General features: G+C 42.4%; 1 protein-coding gene across 9 annotated transcripts in view; it reads left to right on the top strand.

The window, feature by feature from the left end:
- The window catches only part of Smarca2 (SWI/SNF related, matrix associated, actin dependent regulator of chromatin, subfamily a, member 2), a 162,202-nt gene that overhangs the window by 6,752 nt on the left and 135,143 nt on the right, over positions 1-20,307 (top strand). For 8 of the 9 annotated variants that reach the window (XM_040746082.1, XM_040746078.1, XM_040746049.1 and 5 more), the window contains 3 exons: positions 7,714-7,979; positions 12,089-12,218; positions 17,181-17,615. In XM_040746082.1, coding sequence (XP_040602016.1) covers positions 7,755-7,979; positions 12,089-12,218; positions 17,181-17,615 — 790 coding nt within the window. In that variant the 5' untranslated portion in view covers positions 7,714-7,754. Of the gene's footprint in view, positions 1-6,224; positions 6,346-7,713; positions 7,980-12,088; positions 12,219-17,180; positions 17,616-20,307 lie in introns of those variants that run through there. The other variant, XM_040746069.1, reaches the window with a different exon arrangement.

Below are 20,307 nucleotides of genomic sequence, written 5' to 3'. Positions count from 1 at the left end.
CAAGAGGTCCCAGTAGGAGAGAGTTCTTACAAGATAAAGTTGGAAGTTGTAGAAAGCCATGACATATAGACTAGAGCATGAATCTTTTACCCAGTATGTGTTGGAGGTTTGTCTCTCAGAATTAAATGTCTCTATATTATGTGTTTTGTGTGTATACGTTTTGTCTGCATGTATGTCTGTGTACTGTGTGCATGCCTGGTGCTCAGAGAGGTTGCAAACAGTCATCAGTCACCTATGTGGCTCTTCCACAGGAAGAGCAGCCAGTGCTCTTAACCACTGGGCCACCTCTCCAGCCTCTATCAGAAAGTTGGAGCCAAGGGTACCGATTCATGAGTACAGCAGTATTTTAGCCTCATCTCGTAACATGTATATTCAAGTTCATGATGAGAATTGAAGATCTTATAAGGATCCTGACAATAATGAACCTTTGCCTGCGATAAGCTAACAAGGTGTCTGAATACCCTATATTTTACTTAGTGTCTCTGGAAACTAAATGTGCTGCTGACTTTCCAGTGTGCCTCTGTGGTAGGAAAGGAGCTTGAAATTCAAAGAGGTTCAGTGGACCTGTTGATGACTGTCAGTTTCATCAATGGCTACTGTTGATTTTTACTGCCATGGATTTGAAGGGATAGTTGTTGAATTCTGATTGTGACTTTGTCAATCAAGGAATGATGTTGGGAGTATTAAAGATCAACTGGCCTAGGGGTGTCCTTTAGTGGTAGAGGGATTGCCTAATTTATACATGTTAGGCTCATTTTCTTGGTTCAATTCCCACTGCCATCGTATGTATAACACTGGTTCACTCCGAATATAAGTCTAAATCTTGAGTTTGTTCCTAAGGAAAAGTGTGCCTGCCAACCAGATTTTAAGGCATGCATTTCATACTTAAAGAAATTATTTAGTGGATAGATGACATTTCCATTGATGGTTGTCAGCACCCTAAAATGAAGTTGCTGTGGGGGAAAGGCCTATGCATGTCTGGGAAGGGCAGTTATGTACACAACATGTACAAGTAGTTTGTTACACTTCAGGATGCCCACTTTGAAGCTAGCTTTTGACGGTTTGATTTGCTGGTTTCTTTTATGGCCAACAGCCTAGCAGTGTGAGCTCACATGGATTTCAGAAATGAGTTAACCTTTGCTTGTCCCTATTCCTTGAGTCCCAGATTAGAGAGGTATGTTGCTTCTGTAGTGAAGGGACCTCTTACAATTTGTATTTTCTGATAAATACTCTTCATAAGACATTTTTTCCTGTGTGGGAATGTCATTGGTCCTCACTAGAATGATATAAAATGCATCACAGGTGGGCGACTCCTGGAGGGTGGTAACTCAGGTATCCAGGGAGGTGATAAGGTGGAGCCAGGCCCAAGCAGTGCTGGAGCCCTCAGGAGAGTGTGTGTGTGTGTGTGTGTGTGTTTGTGTGTGTGTGTGTGTGTGTGTACACACTAATTAGTGCTGCAGTGTTTGTTATTGTCTTCCCTGTGCACCCAGCTTCCTCCCAGCCTTTGCCAGGTCTGACTCTGGGCAAGGGCATTCCCAAGGCAGTTTATTTAAAGGCAGGGCAGCAGCTACGGCATGTCCTAAATTTGTTTCCCTGATTGAAAGATGAAAGAAAGTTCACAGAAGCCCAGTGAACAGAAAAGTTCTCATCCAAGCACTTCTTAAACCATATATGACTTTGAAATGAATGGCAAGTCAACATGAATAACCATGAGAACGTGTTTTCAATGCTTTTCTAGGGTTCGGGTAGAACAACTTTCGTTAGCTTTAGGCACAGTATGATTTTTATCACCATCACAAATTATATTGGGAACTGTTTACAGTTGTCCTTCTCAGGCCAAGCAGCAGTATGGCCTTCATGATGTTTAACTCTGAGGCAGGCAAGCTTGGCTTCTGAACAAGAGGGTCTTCCTGCACTTATTTCCTATGTCTTCACTATTGTCCTGCTCACTGACCACCTATCAACATTAATGGTGTGTGCTCTCTCCAGTTGTAGGCAAGTGGCTTCCTCTTGTGAAGGAGTTCAGTTCCTCTGTAGAGAAGATATGTAGGAAAAAGGCAAGCGGTCCTTCTGACCAGAGACTTCTGACTCAGCAGACAGACACAAAAGGACTCCTATCTGGACTTATCTCCCAAGCCTTATCGCTCTCCTGTAACAGCCAGAATGCTGGCAAAGGCTAAGTTATTCTTAGGCTTTGGACTAAGTTCTTATTTATGATGGTCCACCTTTAGCCTGGTCCTCCAAGTCTTCCTATGAAGTGAGCTGTGGGAAAGTTTGGCTGGAGTCCTGGGCTGTCTCCAAGCTTTTCTAGGAGCTCTGGTGAAGGGCAGTTTAGGGGGGTATTGTCCAAGTTAGTGAGCACTCCCCAACTCTTCTTGTTTCTAGAAAGTTTTCTGTTTTTATATCTCCAGTAACCCATCTCTGAGTCCTTTACTCCTTTCTGAGTGTCATCCCTCCTTCCTGCCCTATTACCTTGGAGACATTTAGCTGTGCCCATACTCCTTTTGGAAGATCATCTATCTTTTTCTCTTGGTGCCATTTGTGCATAAGTTTCCTATTAGGGATGTGTGTGTGTGTGTGTGTGTGTGTGTGTGTCCCTGTTCTACTGAGACACTCAGTAGAATTGAGAATATATACATAAAAAACAGATGCTTTGGTGTTGGATTAAGCATCAGGATCCTTTTGGGCAATGATGTTTCCACATCAGGATCTCTTTAGGGCTTGGCTTCTCTTTACTTCATTCCTTGATAAATAAATATATTGTCCCAGCCAAATCATGGCCATTGCAAAACACCTGTGCCATTGTTTCCATCTTTGTTCTTTGTCTCCCATTTTCTAACTCTGCCTGGCCCAGCAGTGGAACACATTACAGAGGTACCAGGCTCAAGTCAAGGCATGCTATCCCTAAATCAGTATGGTCAAGACTGGTGATTGGCCAGCTGAGCTTCTCCTGGTTGTGTCCTTAGGAATACCCATCCCTTTCTTTTGTCTCCAAAGCAGTAAAGAGAAGACGGAAATGATGGTTGTGGTGGTGGGCATGGGAGTTCAGGTGATCCATCTTTGTTCGGCTCCCTGGGATTTGGACCCAAATGGGGCAGCCATCGAATGAAGAGATGAGAAACACATTCATAGAGTAAGCTGGGATGAAGTGGGCTGGGCTCTCTTCCAGAGAAAAACCAAGGCACCCAGGACAGCAAGCATGTTTATTATATAGAATTGCACAGAGAGGCAATTGAATCTCCCTGGACAATGAGGTGGGGTCATTGCATACAGATAAACAAGGAGGCAGGGTTTAGGGTATACAGCTGGGTCAAGGAGACAGGTTCAGTTAATCTCAGAAGAAGCAGTCTCTGTGGGGAAGTAGTCTGTAGTCTTAAGGCTAGAAGCATCAGGGACTGGGACAGGGGTGGGCGGGATGGGGGAGCTAAGGTGACCATTTCTGCACACTGTCAGGGTTTGCACTAGATCACAACCCCTGTCCTCCCCCCCCCTCCCCAAAGGCTTTGGCATCCCTTTGAGCCTGAGACTATTAGCATGACCATGCCTATGTGAACAACACACATTCACTCAGGACTCCACTTGTTTGCGATCTCTCAATCTGCAGGAAAGTAGAGGGCTCAGCTAGCCTTGATTGGGTGGCCAAAGGCCTGCCCTGGTAGATGTCCTGCTTGGCTGGTGCACTGAGAGTCAAAGGATAAAGCGCTCTGTAAGAAGTTCTGCTCCTGGGACCCATGTGACTTTGGACAAGCCAGGTTCTTCTTTCCTGGCTTCGGGCCTTCACCTTTTCAATGGGCGCCTGACACCCGGCCTCCTTAATTCAAGGGATTAGCATGGTTATGAAGCACTTTGGGTCTGTTTAAATCCTACCTACCCATATGGAGGTCCTCGGAGTTTCCTGGATTGCAATTAGACAGAAGTGTTGGTTGCCCTAGTTGGAGTGGTGACCCTTAAAATTCTGTGAGGTTGAACTCCTTTTGCTATGCAGATGGGGGTACCCAGCCTTTCAACAGGAGAGGGGGAAGGGAGAAGGAGGCTTGGGCTGGTGGTTGTGGGATTTGGAGTTGTGGGAAGCGCAGCCATGGCCTTTTAAAAGCACACACTCCCCAGTTGTAAAGGCAAGAATGTCTGGGTGAAGAAGACAGGGTGTACTGCTGAAGAACCCTTGCCAAGAACACAGTGGCCTGGCCCTCAGGGAGTCCTAGTCTGAGGCAGAGGGTAACATGGCAGGGAGGGGAGGGGGCTGCATTGCCTGTGTATGGGCTGCAGCTGTACTTTCCCCCAGGCGTATTTCCTTCTGTGTGATAGCCACATCATTGTGGAATAGGTTGTTCCCTTATGAGACGATGCAAAACTCTGTTCCCAACAGAAAATGAAAATAGATTGTCAGTTTCATCACTTGGTCAAACTGTCACCTAGACTGAACTTTGCTCCTCTCCCACTGTGCTCCTGTGACCTCCCCCTTATCTCCACCATCTAGTGCTCCAGGAAGGATGAAGGGACAAAGATTTGAATGGACACAATGAGAAAGATGGGTTGACCAACCTAGACTTGAAGCTCTCATTGCTCACTCAGTGATAATTTGCTCTCTGCCTTGAGATTTGTACCTCTGTAATTTGTAGCCCTGTCTTTATAATATTATACAATTGTGCCATTGTGCATTTGAACTAAAGAATAAAGTTGCCACCAGAGATGTAGAAGAATAAGTCTAGGACTCCTGGCCTTAACTTTGTGAGGTCTCTTCCTGTCGGTACTTGAGTGATGGACAGTCTTGGTTTGGGGCACAGGATCAGATGAGGACTTTGAGTTCCTCTGGATGATGGTCGATAGATGGAAGGGTTATTTGAGATATTCCCATCCTAAGCCTAGAGAGAGCCAGGGGACCCCAGGGGGAAAGTACCTTTCCAGTGCTCCAGGGTAGCAGACTTAAGACAGAACTCAGATCTCTGGATTCTTGGTTGAGGTGGAGGCCAGCTATTATCACCTTAGAGTTCTGAGAGTCTAGATCTTTATCATTCCCTGGTCACATGACCCAGGGTTAAACTATGCTGCTTCTTGCAGACCTGTACTCATTGCATCCGTGAGTCTAGAAAATCCCTTATTATGTAGTTTCCATGTAACATATTCCTATATTAACATTCCATTTATGTGCTCCAAAGCATCCCATTTCCCTCTAAATATATTTTTCCTCATAAGAAGTTTTAGTTTCTGTAAAAAAAAAAAAAGAGAGAGAGAGAAATATTTGTTTGGATTTGTATGTATTTACATCTCAGAGATTCCAGATGAAAGTAGTAATACATGAACAATGCAGTCATAGATTTATATATGTGTGTATGTGTGTGTGTGTGATGTAAAACATAATAAGCAGTAGGAATATCAGGCTAACATATATATATATATGTGTGTGTGTGTATATATATGTAATATAAAACATAATAAACAGTAGGAATATCAGGCCGACTTGAGTGTTTGTGTCTTCATTGTTCAAACTTGTGCTATATTACCAAAATACCTATTGAAGCCGATTTCACAACAAACCATAACAGGAACTAAGTAATTTCCTTTAATTCACTAAAAAATGAAGGGGTGTATCAGTTTGTTGATATACATGGCAGAGCACTATAACTTGCCGGTGAATTGACGTCAGCTTCCTAAGTTTAAAACGCTGATCCAATATGTTTGTGTTTATGTGAGAGGTAGGTGGAAGGCAGACACAAAAGTTATTTCCACCTGCTTTGTTAATCACAAAAAAACAAATAACATTTGGTTCTTAGGGTACTTAAGGTTATAATTCATCCCAGACCCTTCTGCGTTTGAGGAAGCACTTGTATTAAGTTCTCATCTTAACCTCAGTTTGTTCCCCAGAGTGGCCTATGTTTCCTCCTGATCCTTAAAATTTTTTCTTTATTTGCACACCTCAAACACTGGTTACATTTTAGTTTTTATTTCCAAAATAAAGTGAATCTATGTGCCCTTGAAATTTTGCCTGCTGTTTATTCACCGAGTTTTTGTCTGTCTGTTTTGTGACACGGTCTCACTCTATAGCCCAGGCTGGCCTAGATTTCCTAGCGATCCAATCCCAGTATCCCACGTGCTGGTATTGCAGGTGTGCCCGACTATTACCAGGTGTTTTCTGAGCCCATAATGCGTGCAGATTGAAGGTGCCAGGGACACAGGATTGAAGAGCAAGTCTCTGCCTTCATGCGCCTTGCTCTCTAGAGAGTCGGTAAGGGAACAGGAATGCAGCTGATGGGGCTCTTTGTACTTTCTTCACATCCTCTCCACGGTGAAGGAGCTCTGTTCTGGATAACTAGGCTGCTAGTCTAATTGCGCCTGTGCCATTACGTGGTATGTAAGGGAGTCATTTCGGGGGGTGCCATTCTGTGTTTTGTGAGGCCATTTTTTGCTGACAACAAAAATCTTTTTCCCATGTACATGTCTGCCTATGGCATAGTTCCTAAACATGGAAGAAGTGTTATCATGGTGGCATTCAGCTGGGTTGCTAGGATCGTTGATCCTCTACAGGAATTTGGAAAATATCTTATTTACTCATTTTGGCTGTTAGTTATCCAAGGTGTGGTGACTCAGTCACTCATTTCATAATGGGGAATGCCAGGATGCCTTGGAGTTTGGGTGACAGAGTAGTGTTCAGTTAAGCCTGGAGAAAGAAAACGTTCATCCCTAAACACAGACAGCTACTCTCTGGCATCTTTGGCCAGAGGCCTAGCACAAATTATGAACCATATTAGTCCAAGTGGTTTTAGTTCTGTTACTTGTCTGGGAGGAGAGTAAGTCGTCTTCGTCCATTTTTGATTACTTCCAGTTGGGTAGATGTGGTGGGCAGACAAGGCATACAGACTGTGGTAGTTTTGGATTTTGTTGTCATTTTTTTGTTTTTGCATGTACTGTCTCATCTGACTCCAAGAAGTATCAAGATAAGAACTTACCTTAGTAATTGTGTCTGAGCATATTTGAACCTACACTTGTGTGATCCCTGTAGCTTCTTTCTTCTTTTTCTTTTCTATTTTTGTTTTTTCACCACAGGGTTTCTCTGTATAGCCCTGCCTATCCTGGAACATGGCTCTGTAGACCAGGCTGGCCTCAAACTCACAGAGACCATTCTGTCTTTCTTTCCCTCCCAGGCACTGGGGCTAAAGGTGTGCCACTCACAGCTGGCTACCTTTCTTCTTTTTCTATAATCGGGACTTCTCTTTTTATTATAATTGATGGCTTTGTGTTTCTCCCCCCCTTTAGCCATATAGAATTATTTGTGAAGTTTATATTGCCTATTTGCTTATGAAAATTTGTTAAGAATTTTCTATTCCAGTGGTTTGGGGAGGGGAGGCAGTGGCTTCTAAGGTGTCTAAGCCAGTCTATAATGGAGAGGGTCTGCTGTGTTTAGTCATATATTTCAGACTTGTTTAGATTCTGCTTATGTGTTAAATCTCAGTTGCTCCAGTGTGTCTCTCTGTATCCTGGATGATTTATGTTTCTGGGGAATCACTTAGAGTATGTGTTTTTTTAAAAACAAGTGGTCTTCATAAAGACTGGGGCCCAGGGATATATATCACATTCATTCAAACATCTGGAAGAGACAGGGTAGTTCTGTTTGATGTTAGTTATAGAAATGGCACCATCAAATTCGAACAACTGTTTTATTTGGATCTTAACATCATGTTTAAAACATTCCTTTCTTTTCTTTTTCCTCCTCTCCAGCTTAGTGTTACTCTGCTGACTGGCAGAGCCAGAAGAAGTAGATGTCCACACCCACAGACCCAGCTGCAATGCCCCATCCTGGGCCCTCCCCAGGGCCTGGACCCTCTCCTGGACCAATTCTGGGGCCTAGTCCAGGACCAGGACCATCCCCAGGTTCAGTCCACAGCATGATGGGGCCCAGTCCTGGACCCCCCAGTGTCTCACATCCTATGCCAACAATGGGCTCTGCAGACTTCCCACAGGAAGGCATGCACCAGATGCATAAGGTAAGATTTTGTGCACTCTCACCCACTTGACTGGTCTTCCCAGGCATGGCTTGGTAGTGCCCTGATGACTCTTTCTCCTGTTGTTAACATGAGGCCCGGGCATTGGTGGTGCACGCCTTTAATCACAGCACTTGGGAGGCAGAGGCAGGCAGATCTCTGTGAGTTCGAGACCAGCCTGGTCTATAAGAGCTAGTTCCAGGACAGCCTCTAGAGCCACAGAGAAACCCTGTCTCGAAAAACAAAACAAAACAAAACAAACAAAAAAAGAGGTTCTAGCTAGAAATCTATGTTAATTTGCATGTTTTTTAAAACTACTGTAATCCCAGTACTTGAGAGATTGAAGCCATAGGATCATGTTTTCTGAGGCCAACCAGGACTACGTAAGGAGATTCTGTCTTAATAAGCAAAAACAACCATTTTCCAAACTAATGTAAAGCACACTGCCATTGCTGTACTCTCACTGTTACAGATAGACAAGTAAAAAAGATGTTGTCTATGTAAGATACAAAGGAAAGTCTACCATATGATGTGAGCAAGTTTGGGCATTAGTGGGCTAAAGGTATTTTGACTTAGTGAATAAGTATTTAATTAATGAGACCTCCCCATCTCTCATATAATTTAATCATCCATAAATCAATATATTGAAAATTATTCTTCCTTAAAAATGTTGAAATTTATTTGATGGCATTAAATCTTTAAGAGTGAAAGGTAAAAGTCTTTTTTTTTCCCCCTAAAGATATTTCAGCCCCTGGAGAAATGGATCAGCAGTTAAGATTACTTGCTGTTCTTACAGTCAGTACACACACACACACACACACACACACACACACACACACACACACACACACATTAAATAAGAAATAAGTAAGAAACTATATTTTCAAAAGATACTATTAAAATTAAATAGTTTCTGGGTAATTCTTCCTTTATTGGTTTGTTGAGATTTGTAGATAGCTCAGGTTGGCTCCAAAATCTCAGTAGTCCTAGTCAGTCTCCAGTGTGGTGAGTGAGCTGCGTTGGGGAATCTTGGGAATTCTCTGTCCCTGTGAAGCAGCCTTACTCTCATTCAGAAGAGCTATCTGTTCATTTCTACAATAGTTTCTAGTGATCCTCTCTTTATGAGATATTTGCTGTGAGGATGATCACATTGTTACCATTTGGCTTTTATAGGAGATATCAAAGACAACCTTTTGGAGAAAGTAAGTTCCTCTTTGACTATTTGCTTTGACGGTTAACAAATCAAAGAAAACCAATAAGGGCATCATATGTTACCTGAAGGTCTTGCCTCATGAGACAAGTGCAGGCTTTACACCCCTGTAGATGGTATCACATGTGTGCCTGCCCTTTGTATGTGCAGCATACACAGGTTCTCTGGAGAAACAGAACCAATGGCTTATAAGAGATTTCTCCTTAGGAATTGGCCTCTGGAGAGGTCACACAGTTTTTAGTCAGCAGGCTGGAGACCCAGAGGGGCCACTGGGAATCAGGAAGGTCAATCCTGTGGACTCTGGTAGAAAGTCAGGAGACCAACTCCTAGCCTCGGTCAAGACCAACAGACCTGCTTCCACCTGCACACGCTGTTGTCTTCAGGCTCTGAGTGAATCCGGAATGACAACTGTTGCCTAGGCCAGTATGCTTTCTTCGGTTTACGTTCACACGCTGACCTCATCTGGAAGCCCCTTGAAGACACACCCAGATACAGTGCTTACCAAGTATCTGGATACCAGTGGTCTAGTTGAGGTGGCACATACCATTAACCATCCCAGTAGACAAGTACTAGAAGACACTTAATTAAAACAAAAGCATCTTCAGGGAAACAAGTGGGTCTTCCCCACTTTGTAGGACTTCAGGTCATTTTCCAGGTAGGGCATTGGACCCCAAAGGGACGGTTTCCAAATCAGAAAAGTAGTATGTGCTTATTGTGAAAAGTGGAACAGTACCAAGAGAAAAGAGCTAATTACCTAAGGAAACAGGTGTACATGCATCCCATACCTTACTTTGTCCAAATTCAGTAAAAGTACAGTACCAGCATGGACAGGTATGGGTTTTTTCCCTAATCACAGAACCATCCTGTTTCGATTTATTACTCAAAACATCCTCTTTTTATTAAGGACGTTTTTCTGCAGGATCCCAAGTTTGTGTGCCCCTTTTTCTTGTTTGTTTGTGATAGAATCCCATGTACCTCATGATGGTCTTGACATAACTATGTAACCCAGAATGGTGTGGACTCCTGTTCTCCTTCATCCCTGGCCTGTTGGCATTACAAGTCTGTGTCACCATGCCTGGCTGCCCTCCTTAAAAAAAAAAAAGTCCATGTTTTCTTGTGAAACATTTAAGAACTAAAGCCTCTTATTTTCCGTGGCATATTCTGGGGGTGACATCTTGATGTACTGATGTCATCACATCATCTCATGTTAACTTTGAGATGTAATCCAGATATGCTCTGCCTTTGTAGACTCTGTCCCTGTCTTAAGGAACCTTGGGATGACCTGAAGATGAAGGCCTCACCTTTCAAATGAAGGAAACATGTGGAGGATATGTTTAGTTAACCTTTGTGATTGAAGCATTTAAAAATTAAATGTGTGGGTGAAGATCATCATCTCTTCTGTCCTATGGCCTTTATCCCACGACCTGTACTCTTTCTCATATTCTCTACACTCCTGGGTACTCTGTGTGTGTGTGTGTGTGTGTGTGTGTGTGTGTGTGTTTGTCTTGCCTGTGAGCTCTGCAATTTTTCCTTCTGAGTCTTGCAGTTTTGCCATTCTGCTCTGCCTCCCTTGCCGCTCCTCAGATAGCTCTCTGTGTGTGGACCTGGGTGAACCCGTGGAGCTCACACCTGCTGGCCAGATGCCTTCACTTTCTTCCTTCTTTTTCAGGAGGTTGTGTTCCTTGTCTTCCTCCTCCATCTCCCTCTGAGCTTCAGCTTTTCGCTTTTCAACATCACTGAAAATAAGTAAACAAGTGGTCTAAATACATCTGCTGCATGGCTTTGATTTCCTCTCTATTATCACTACTTAACAGACTCAGTGACACTCTTTATACCAGATTCTTCCCATTTTTCTTCTGAGCATCCTCTTTATGGTAAAATTTCCCTCTTTTCAAGTGCATGCTTTTGACTCTGCAGAAATTAACTTTCTTTTCTCCAAAACTGCAAACACTCATACTTTCTTGCTTGAAGTCATTTGGTTTTTATAAACTCTTGGAAATGTTCCTTTCAGGCTGTTTTGAAAATTGCTATTACAGTTTGGGGAAGAATAGACCTTTCCTTTTCCAAACACATGCTCCATTGCCTGATTCTGGATTGGATTAACATCAGTTCAATAGCTATTTATTGTATGCCTATCATGTTCTGGGCCTCAGGTCTAATGTCCAGCCCCTGTGTTTGGTGTTTATTTTCAGCTTGTGCCTTTAGCCTCTTCTGTTTCCCTCCCTCTACAGCATATCTTCCTCTCTCTCTCTCTCTCTCTCTCTCTCTCTCTCTCTCTCTCTCTCTCTCTCTCTCTCTCTCTCTCTCTCTCTCCCTCCCTCCCTCTCCCCCCTCTCTCTCTGCTTTCACTTACTCCCTCCTGGTTCAGTACTCACCCCCCTTTTTTTCTCTGCCCTGTATGTTCTTCTCCTTCCCAACTGCCATGGAACCTTCTGGTTCAACTTTTTAACTTTCCTTAGTTCATTCATCCAGTGAAGAAAAATTTCCAGGAAAATAGGTCACCTCAGACATTTAACATAGCCTTCATTTGGACTCCAGAATAAGTTCAACATGTAAGGGGTTTCAAGGCTATTTACAGAGGTATGAGAGAGTAATATTTGTCTATCCTAGGAACGGTACTTTATTTCTTTTTAATTGGCAAGTTAAAAACAGATTGTAACATTGACCAAAGAATGAAATTCAACAGTTTTTAAAGCCTTGTTTTTTGTTAGAGATCATTTTGCTGATCCTATTGGTATAATCTTTCTTACTATTGTTTTTACTTATGAGGTATATAAATATAGGACTATGGGATAGATAGTAAATGGTTGTGTCATATCTTTAAACACTGGAGATATCGCTTGGTAGTCTTTTTAGAAATACCTTAAAGAGGTGTCTAATGGATGCCCTTTACATGTTTCAGCCCATGGACGGGATACATGACAAGGGGATTATAGACGATGCCCACTGTGGATCCATGAAGGGCACCAGCATGCGCCCACCACACCCAGGAATGGGCCCTCCACAGAGCCCAATGGATCAGCACAGCCAAGGTTTGTGTCCTCTGCACATTGGATTTTGTCTTCATACCATACTGTTTCAGTCTTTCCAGGTGGTAGTTTAATTACAGCTTTAACCTATGTGTCTAAAGATGGTAAATCCAGTTAGCTTTCTTTCTCTGGAGAAATCTGCCACCATGTTCACCCAACAAAAAAATTATCATTCATCTGGGTAATTTTATTTCCAAAGTTGTACTTATTTTATCAACCCAGTTCATCCAAGTATGCTATAGGGAGCTTCATGTCAGTTATTGAGAATCTTTATTGTGATCTTGTAGGGTAAATGATGTCACTACCAACTCATAATTGGGGAAGCTAAAGCTCAGGGAATTTCCTTATTTCTCTGAGTATGCATAGCCAGTATTGATAAGGACAAAAAGGAATCTAGATCTCTCTGTCAACAACAGCATAGATGGAAAAGTAAGATGAATCAAACCCCTGTGTCCCCTGAGTTGACACTTACACACTAGGTCAAAGGTGATGTTTGCTGTCAGCAAAACCATCTGCCAACCCTGTTCAGTGACTGTGTAAGTCTCCTAAGCTTTCTGTAGCAAATAACCGTGAACCTCGTGGCCCAAAACAAATCTATCCTCTTGTAGATCTAGGGGCTAAAAGTTCATGGCTGAGGTGCGTAAGGCCTCGGAGATAAATCCTCTCCTGGTCCTGCTGATTACCAATGAACCTTGGCATCCACAGACTTATACACAAAACACTCCAGTCTCCACCTTTGTCACCATAAGACATTTCCAGTGTTTGACTCTGTATCCAGCCTTTTCTCTTTGATATTTGGGTCAAGATGGACCTGAATCTAGTATAAATTCATCTTAATTTGGTGACATCCACATTGACACTTTTTCCAGATAAGGTAGCATTCTCAGGTACAGAGGGTAGGATGTCAGTGTGTATTTCTTTGTGGGCAGCATCACACATATTTCAACCCCTGACCTTAGCTAATCGATATGTGAATTTCTTTTCTCCTTCATATCATTCATGTCATGTCTCCTTCCTTCTCCATTGAAGGGATATTAAAATACTTCCAAGTCATTAAAATATACCATAGGCTAATTTCAGCATCATCACTTGGTCAATTTTACACACAAAAGCCATGCATTAATCTAGTGCCAGTTGGCACTGGTATGTGTGTTTTCTTCCGGGATACCTGTGGTTTATATCTCATACATATTTGCTTGTAATTAAGAGTTTAAGTTTTCCTCCATTTACAATTAGACTTGGCTGTGAGGATTCAGAAAAACATGTTCACAGTTATTTTCTTTCTGAAATATAAATAAGTGGTCATGGAGGCCAACATTAGAGTGTCCCTCTGCTATTACCTGCAGTCTTGACCATCCCAGGGCACACAAACGCAGTTATCATGGATGACTCATGAAGTATCGACCTTGTAGAAAAATAGTCTGAAGGACTGAGGCCTTTTACAGGACAGGAAGAAGTTTGTTCCATGAATGCTGAGAATGAATTGTGATGATGCCCCTAGGTTCATGATTTAAATTCTAAGGGGCCATATGTGAGACCTCTGTTTTAATCCCTGGAAGGTATAGATGAATTCCATGCAATAACTCCTACATCCAGATGCTTCAGCTTTTTCTGCTGTTGGTGTTGTCCTACATCTAGACGTGAAAGCTCCTGAACAAACAAATGAAGACACCTGAATGCCACAATTGAGAACAGTTTCACATGTATTTTCCCCTAAACATTCTCTGGTAGCATGACTCCTTTTCTCACCTTAACAATATCTTATTTACCTCTGGATTTCCAGTGCTTGGCAGGAGAGCCAGTAAACACTCAGTATACTGTTCCATGAGATACAGAAACAAAGCATACACTCGACAAGTAACACTTTTAAATGGAGATCAATTTTTATGTGAGTTACATCAGTTATTGGGAGGACCTTCAGTCAGGGGAGTCAGAACTAGCATGTAATAATATTCCATAAAACAGTAAAGTCTACTGTTGACTGGGAAGTAAATCACTTAAAGGTGTGTGTGTGTGTTTAAATAAAGCAGTATTGGTATAAAGCGTTTCGATTCTAAGTAATGATGTGAAAAGAATTTTGACTTGGTAGTAGTGTGCATCTTAAAAAATCCCATTGGGGAAACTTTTTTCTAAACCCACAGGTATAGAGAGGTACAGCATTGATCAGAAGGCTGCCAACTTTAACCAGCCCAGGACATACTAAGTGACTTTAGAGTGTTGCTTGGAAGGCAAAACTGTTTCCCTCAGTAAATGCTTAGTTGTCTACCTGATGGTCCCTGTGATCACATTGTTTATTTTTAGTGCAGTAGATTGAGAAGGCCTTTATAGGTGTGTGTGTATACACATATGTACATATATGTATATATATATATAGTACATATAAAGTTGGTATTTTAAAATTTGAGATTAATAGAAGAGAGCTTATTGCTTATCTCTAAGACAAGGTGAAACTGGAGGTATAGTAATGCTTGAAGACTAGTGAAGGAAAACTGCCATTATTTTGTGACACTTTTGGATGACTAAATCAAATAAAACTTCCAAAAAGAATGACATTGGCATCCGTAGTGTCCTCTTCACATGAATGTCTCTTCACTCCGAGGCACTTTCTTCCCTCTGTTTTCTCAACAAAGGATAATTACAAAATATGTTCTGCCAATGCATCGTTTAGATTCTGTTCTTCCTCAAGTTTATGGGATGCTGCTTGTGTATAAAAAAAAAAATCCCTCTCTGTAGCAGAGCCACTATCAAATTTTTAATGTCACAGTAACAGAACGATTCTATTCACATCTTCTGTAAATTCTGGAAAATAATTTCTTTCCATCCCTGTTCTTGTTACAAATAGCAACATGTTGGAATATTCCTTCTTGTCTAACAGGCTGGCTTCAGAGAGATTTCTGTGATTCACTTACATAGACAACTAACCAGAACCCCAGTCCTGGTGTTGTATGCTCCCTCCTGAAGTAGGGATTTGGGTATGGAGACCTAGCAGTCTGGTAGGAATTCCCTACATGGCAATCCAGTTCTTAGCGATCAATAGAAGAACACTAGTTCCTATTGGGAGATCATGTTAAATTTGATCACTCTCCAAATGGCAAAACCACAGATAAAAGTAACTATCATTCATTTTCTCTGGGATTCAGAAGGGGGCTGGTGTGTGAGGGTCACCCACCTGTGGACCTTCGTGGCTGTGTAGCTGTTTTATTCAGACCGGACCTGGGTTCAAGCACATGGCCTTTATCTTGGAGCCAGGCCTGTGGTGATCTTTATGATAACTGTAAAATGCACACATTCATCAAAGGATGAAGTCTTTTCATGTATGTCTGTCCTGTTCTGCCTGGGGACTCCTTTTACTTTATTAAAATTGGTACTTTGTTTCAACTCGAGGCAGCTGTTTGATAACAGTAGCCCCTTGGTTTCTTTCTCCATCTTGAATCTCCTTCCCACAACACCCAGTCATATGTCATGGGTATTGTTAGACTCAGCTACTCACACCACCTTCTTAAATAACCCCACTGAAATGGATGTGTGTTTTCATTTTTCTTCCTTAAGAAAAGTATTCTTCATTTCCTCAGTTTGGTATTTTAAAACCCAAACTGGTGGCTTCCATTTATATGTGATATCCTACGTGTTACGCCTGGAGATTTTTGAAACTTAAAATGCTTGACTTATTTTGACATAATAAAATGTAGATTAGATTACTGAGTGTGTGCATTAGAGCCAGACAGGCTTGGTTTAAACCTTAGCTGTGAGCATTTACTTGTGTGACATTGAGTAACTTGCTCTCTGAGCCTTTGCGGCCTTACCTTAGAATATGAGGTAACAGTATTTGCCTTCAGAGGGACGTGCTGAAGACTGATGTAGCAGTCTAAGCTCTTCTTTATTTGCTTTGGGTCTTATGCCATTTCTGTGCCTACGCCTGCCTGATGTCCATTGGCTGGTATCGTCATCTTGATTCTCCTCTGCCTGGTGACACCTGCCTTACCTATAGTGGAATAGTCCTCTGAACACGCATGGCCCCCAGAGCATTAGTGATAACTAGTGATTTAACCAGTGTCTGATACTGTAGGAGTTTAAATACCCTGGCTTCTTCACTCCTTCCCTGAAATAATTGTAGGTAGTTTATTTATCTTGTGTCCCAAAGCTTCGGCAGTGGATTAATCTTCAAGGCCTGCTGCAACAGCTGGCTTGGTAATGCATTTTTTATTGGCTACCTTCCCTCCCATATATCACCTCTCCATACTCCTCGAAGTGTCCCTGCACCTCCCATATAAATTACCTGCATTCAGTCCTTGGCTCAGACTGTTTTTGGACAAAACTCAGTTGAGATGCTGTATACAGTCATGGCACAGTAACTGCAGCGCTAGACCCTTGGTAATTGCCTGTTAGTCACAGCTTGCATGATAATCAAGCAAATAATATTTGATTTCTTCATAAGACACTGTTTATTCTGCACGGAGGCACTTTAGACCTCTTCATGTTTTGTTGAGGAGCTTGGAGCTACCTCTGATGTAGATACTGCCCTTCATCATCGTACCTGCAGGTGTACAATCACCAAGAACAGTTTGCCTTCTAGGGTACAAGTGGCTATTGATCATCTGAAATGTGGCTAGAGAAACCAAGATGTTCTGTGAGCATGGAATGCTGGATTTCAAAGGCCTATTATGAAAAAAGAATACAAAATCGCTCTTTTTGAAGTGTTAATCTTGTGGGTGTTAAATAAACTGTTATGAAATTACCATTACCTGTTTCTTTGACCTTTTCAATGTGCTTACAAGATAATTTTAAATTACAGATAAGCTATACTATATAGATTAAACTTCTAAGCTATGTGCAGTTGTTAACTTATCCATACCTTAAATTTCTATCATGTAGCATTGCACTAGTAAACTATTAAGAGTATTCAAGACTACCTCTGTCTCTCTCAGGGTCATCTGCTGCAGCCTGTGATCTTGTGTTTTATTTTAGGTTATATGTCACCACATCCGTCTCCTTTGGGAGCCCCAGAGCACGTCTCCAGCCCTATATCTGGAGGAGGCCCAACCCCACCCCAGATGCCACCGAGCCAGCCAGGGCCACTCATCCCAGGAGATCTGCAGGCCATGAACCAGCCTAACAGAGGTCCTTCGCCTTTCAGTCCTGTCCAGCTGCATCAGCTTCGAGCTCAGATTTTAGCTTACAAAATGTTGGCCAGGGGCCAGCCCCTCCCTGAAACACTGCAGCTTGCAGTCCAGGGGAAAAGGACCTTGCCTGGCATGCAGCAGCAACAGCAGCAGCAGCAACAGCAACAGCAGCCTCAGCAGCAACAGCAGCAGCCCCAGCAGCCTCAGCAGCAGGTGCAGCCACAGCAGCAACAGCAGCAGCAGCAGCAGCCAGCCCTTGTTAACTACAACAGACCATCTGGTAGGTTAATACACAACCAAATGAGTATCACTGCAGTCCAGCTCGGATAAGCAGCCTCTAGCACACAGATGCACTAGGTTGGTAGAAGACTAGGGTTGACCGAACCATTTTCTAGACCTCTTCCTGTTCCGCTGAGATTGGCTGACATTCTTGGTTCCTGATAAATAATCCTAGAGCAGCATTTCTTAATCAGGGACCCGCCTGCAAGCTGGGAATCTAGGGAGAAAGCACAAAAACACTTTCTCCCATGATCTTGCATTCTCTTTTAAGAGTTACAAGGTTGCCTTGAACTTGAAACCCATCAGTGTACTCCAGGTTAGGAACCTCTGTTTCCTCTGCATCCATCTGTAGAACTCCCCCACTCAAATTGGCCTCCAACTGAGTCTTTCCATATTTGTTGATTTATTTATTTCTTACCCTTTTTGTTGGGAAAAAAACCATTTGTGCATTTGATGAGACCTGTTGCAAAAAAAATTATCAAATAAAGAAGCAGAAACATGGGACATTTCTTTAAAGGAGCAAGAATCCAGGTCAGGAATGGGGAACCCATAAGAGCCCCCCCCCCCCCAGTTGCTATGGCTGAGCTTCGAAGATGACTTGAGTTTTCTAACAGAGCCACCAGGAGATGGGGTCATGTATCTAATTCTCACCATTCAGAAAGAAGTTGCTTCCCAATTTCTCAGAGGACACAAAGCCGTTTCTGGCATGAGAATATAGAGTAGATCTCCCAGGTGTGATTATCCTTCAAATTACAATCATTCCTTGTGCCTGAAGCAGATTGCTTCTAGGACCCCAGCAGATACCAAGATCTGTTACGTTCAAGTCCCTCATAGGAAATGCACGGCAGCATTTGCATTTAAGCTATGCATATCCTTTGGTGTGCTTCATCATCTGCAGCTTATTTATGAGAAATCTTGACTATAACATGAATGCCATCTGAATGGTTGACACACTGTATTGTTTAGGGAATAAATGTGTCAGTACAGATACATTTTTTCCCCTAGTGTTTTCTTTCTGTGATTAGTTGAATTCACAGAATTGGGACTAATAGATATGGAAACCTGACCATCATTGTATCTTCATTATTATTATTGTAAAAGGCTTTGCATGAGGGAAGAATTAGTAACATTTATTCATGGCAAGGTAACAGATCCACATGACCTGTTTCTTAGACTCTCTGGGGGTAGGAATGAGAAGCTCTGATTACACAGCAGGTGAGGATGATGTAGTCCCTTGCGTGGCCTTTTCGAGACATGACCTTTTCTGGTTGATAGAACTTGGAGATACAAGGGGCTTTAGACTGTTCCTCTATGAAGGTTGCATCAAGATAGCTTTCTATAAAGGGGCTTACCCCACAATCCTGATGGACCACGAGTCCTTTCCCAGAATCTACTTAAAGGTAGAAGGGCAAAACTGATGCCATAAAGTTGTCCCTTGACCTGAACATACATGCTGTTGCATACATGACCCCCTTCTCTAGCCAAGCAATCAATTAATTAAATCTTTTGAAAGAACTGGATAAATAACTATGGTTTAGCTCTGAGCGCTTTGAATTATGGGGAGTGTAATGCTCCCGTGACACTGATGCCATCTCTCATGAATGGCTTTCAGTAATTTGGGCAAACTGACAGGCTAATCGCTATGAGAACAGTGAATTTGGGCTATTTGTCCTAGGTTTAGGAACTCAGGTGAGGAACTGATTGGTATCTTTTGTTTTGTCTTATTGTGTCCTAAATGTTCTAATTTTTGAGTTTGTGTTTCTTTTCTGATAGATTTAGTTTGAAGCAGAGATATAAGGAAGATGAACTCTTGTTGTAGTTGCAGATGTAGCATTAGCATTAAGAATGAGTCTCTTGGCTGAGGGCAATGGGAAAGAGTGCTTGCTGTGCAAGCAGGAAAACCAGAGTTCAAGTCCCTAGAACCCCTGTAAAGATCAGCTGTGGTTGTGTGCTCCTGTAATCTGGGTACTGTAGATGAGGGATTGATAGGGAGACAGGAAGATTGTCAGCTGCCACCCGAGCTCTGTATTTAGTTGGAGATCTCAGGGGAATGAGACAGAGAATGATAGAAGGACATGCATTCCTCTACATGCCCTGACACACACATGGTTAAATATTTCACATATACACACAAAAAATAAATAATTTTAACGTGTGTTTTAAGCCAGCTGTGCCATATATGTATGTGATCCCAGCACTTGGGAGGTAGATGTAGGAGGGTCAAAAGGCCTCTGTCATCCTCAGTTATATGGTGAGTTTGAATTCCAGCTTGGGATGCATGAGACCCTATCAGAAAACAAAAACCAAAAACAAAACCAGCAGAAATTTGTGTTTCATAGTTCTGAAGACTGGAACCTCCAGCCTTAGGATGTCAGCAGATTTAGCATGTGGAGGGTCCCTGCTTTCTGGGTCTTAGGTGGCACCTGTGCTGTACCATCCCACTGTGTACAGGGTGAGAGAGCATTCTGTGGCCTCTCACACAGTGCTGGTCTCATTCATGAGAGCTTTGTCTCGTGGCTTAATTTCTTCCACCTCCTAATACCATCTATTTGAGGATTTGGATTCCAGCATAGGAATTTTGGGGAGACACAAGCATTTGGCATATAGCAATGTGTTTGTTTTTTGTTGTTGTTTGTGTTTGTGTGTATATGTATTTGTGTTATTTTTAAGACATGTTCTTCCTTTGAAGCCCT

This window comes from Mesocricetus auratus, unplaced genomic scaffold, assembly GCF_017639785.1.
Source record: "Mesocricetus auratus isolate SY011 unplaced genomic scaffold, BCM_Maur_2.0 Super-Scaffold_4256, whole genome shotgun sequence".
NCBI classification, from domain to species: domain Eukaryota; kingdom Metazoa; phylum Chordata; class Mammalia; order Rodentia; family Cricetidae; genus Mesocricetus; species Mesocricetus auratus.
This window is presented reverse-complemented; position numbering and strand designations above follow the sequence as displayed.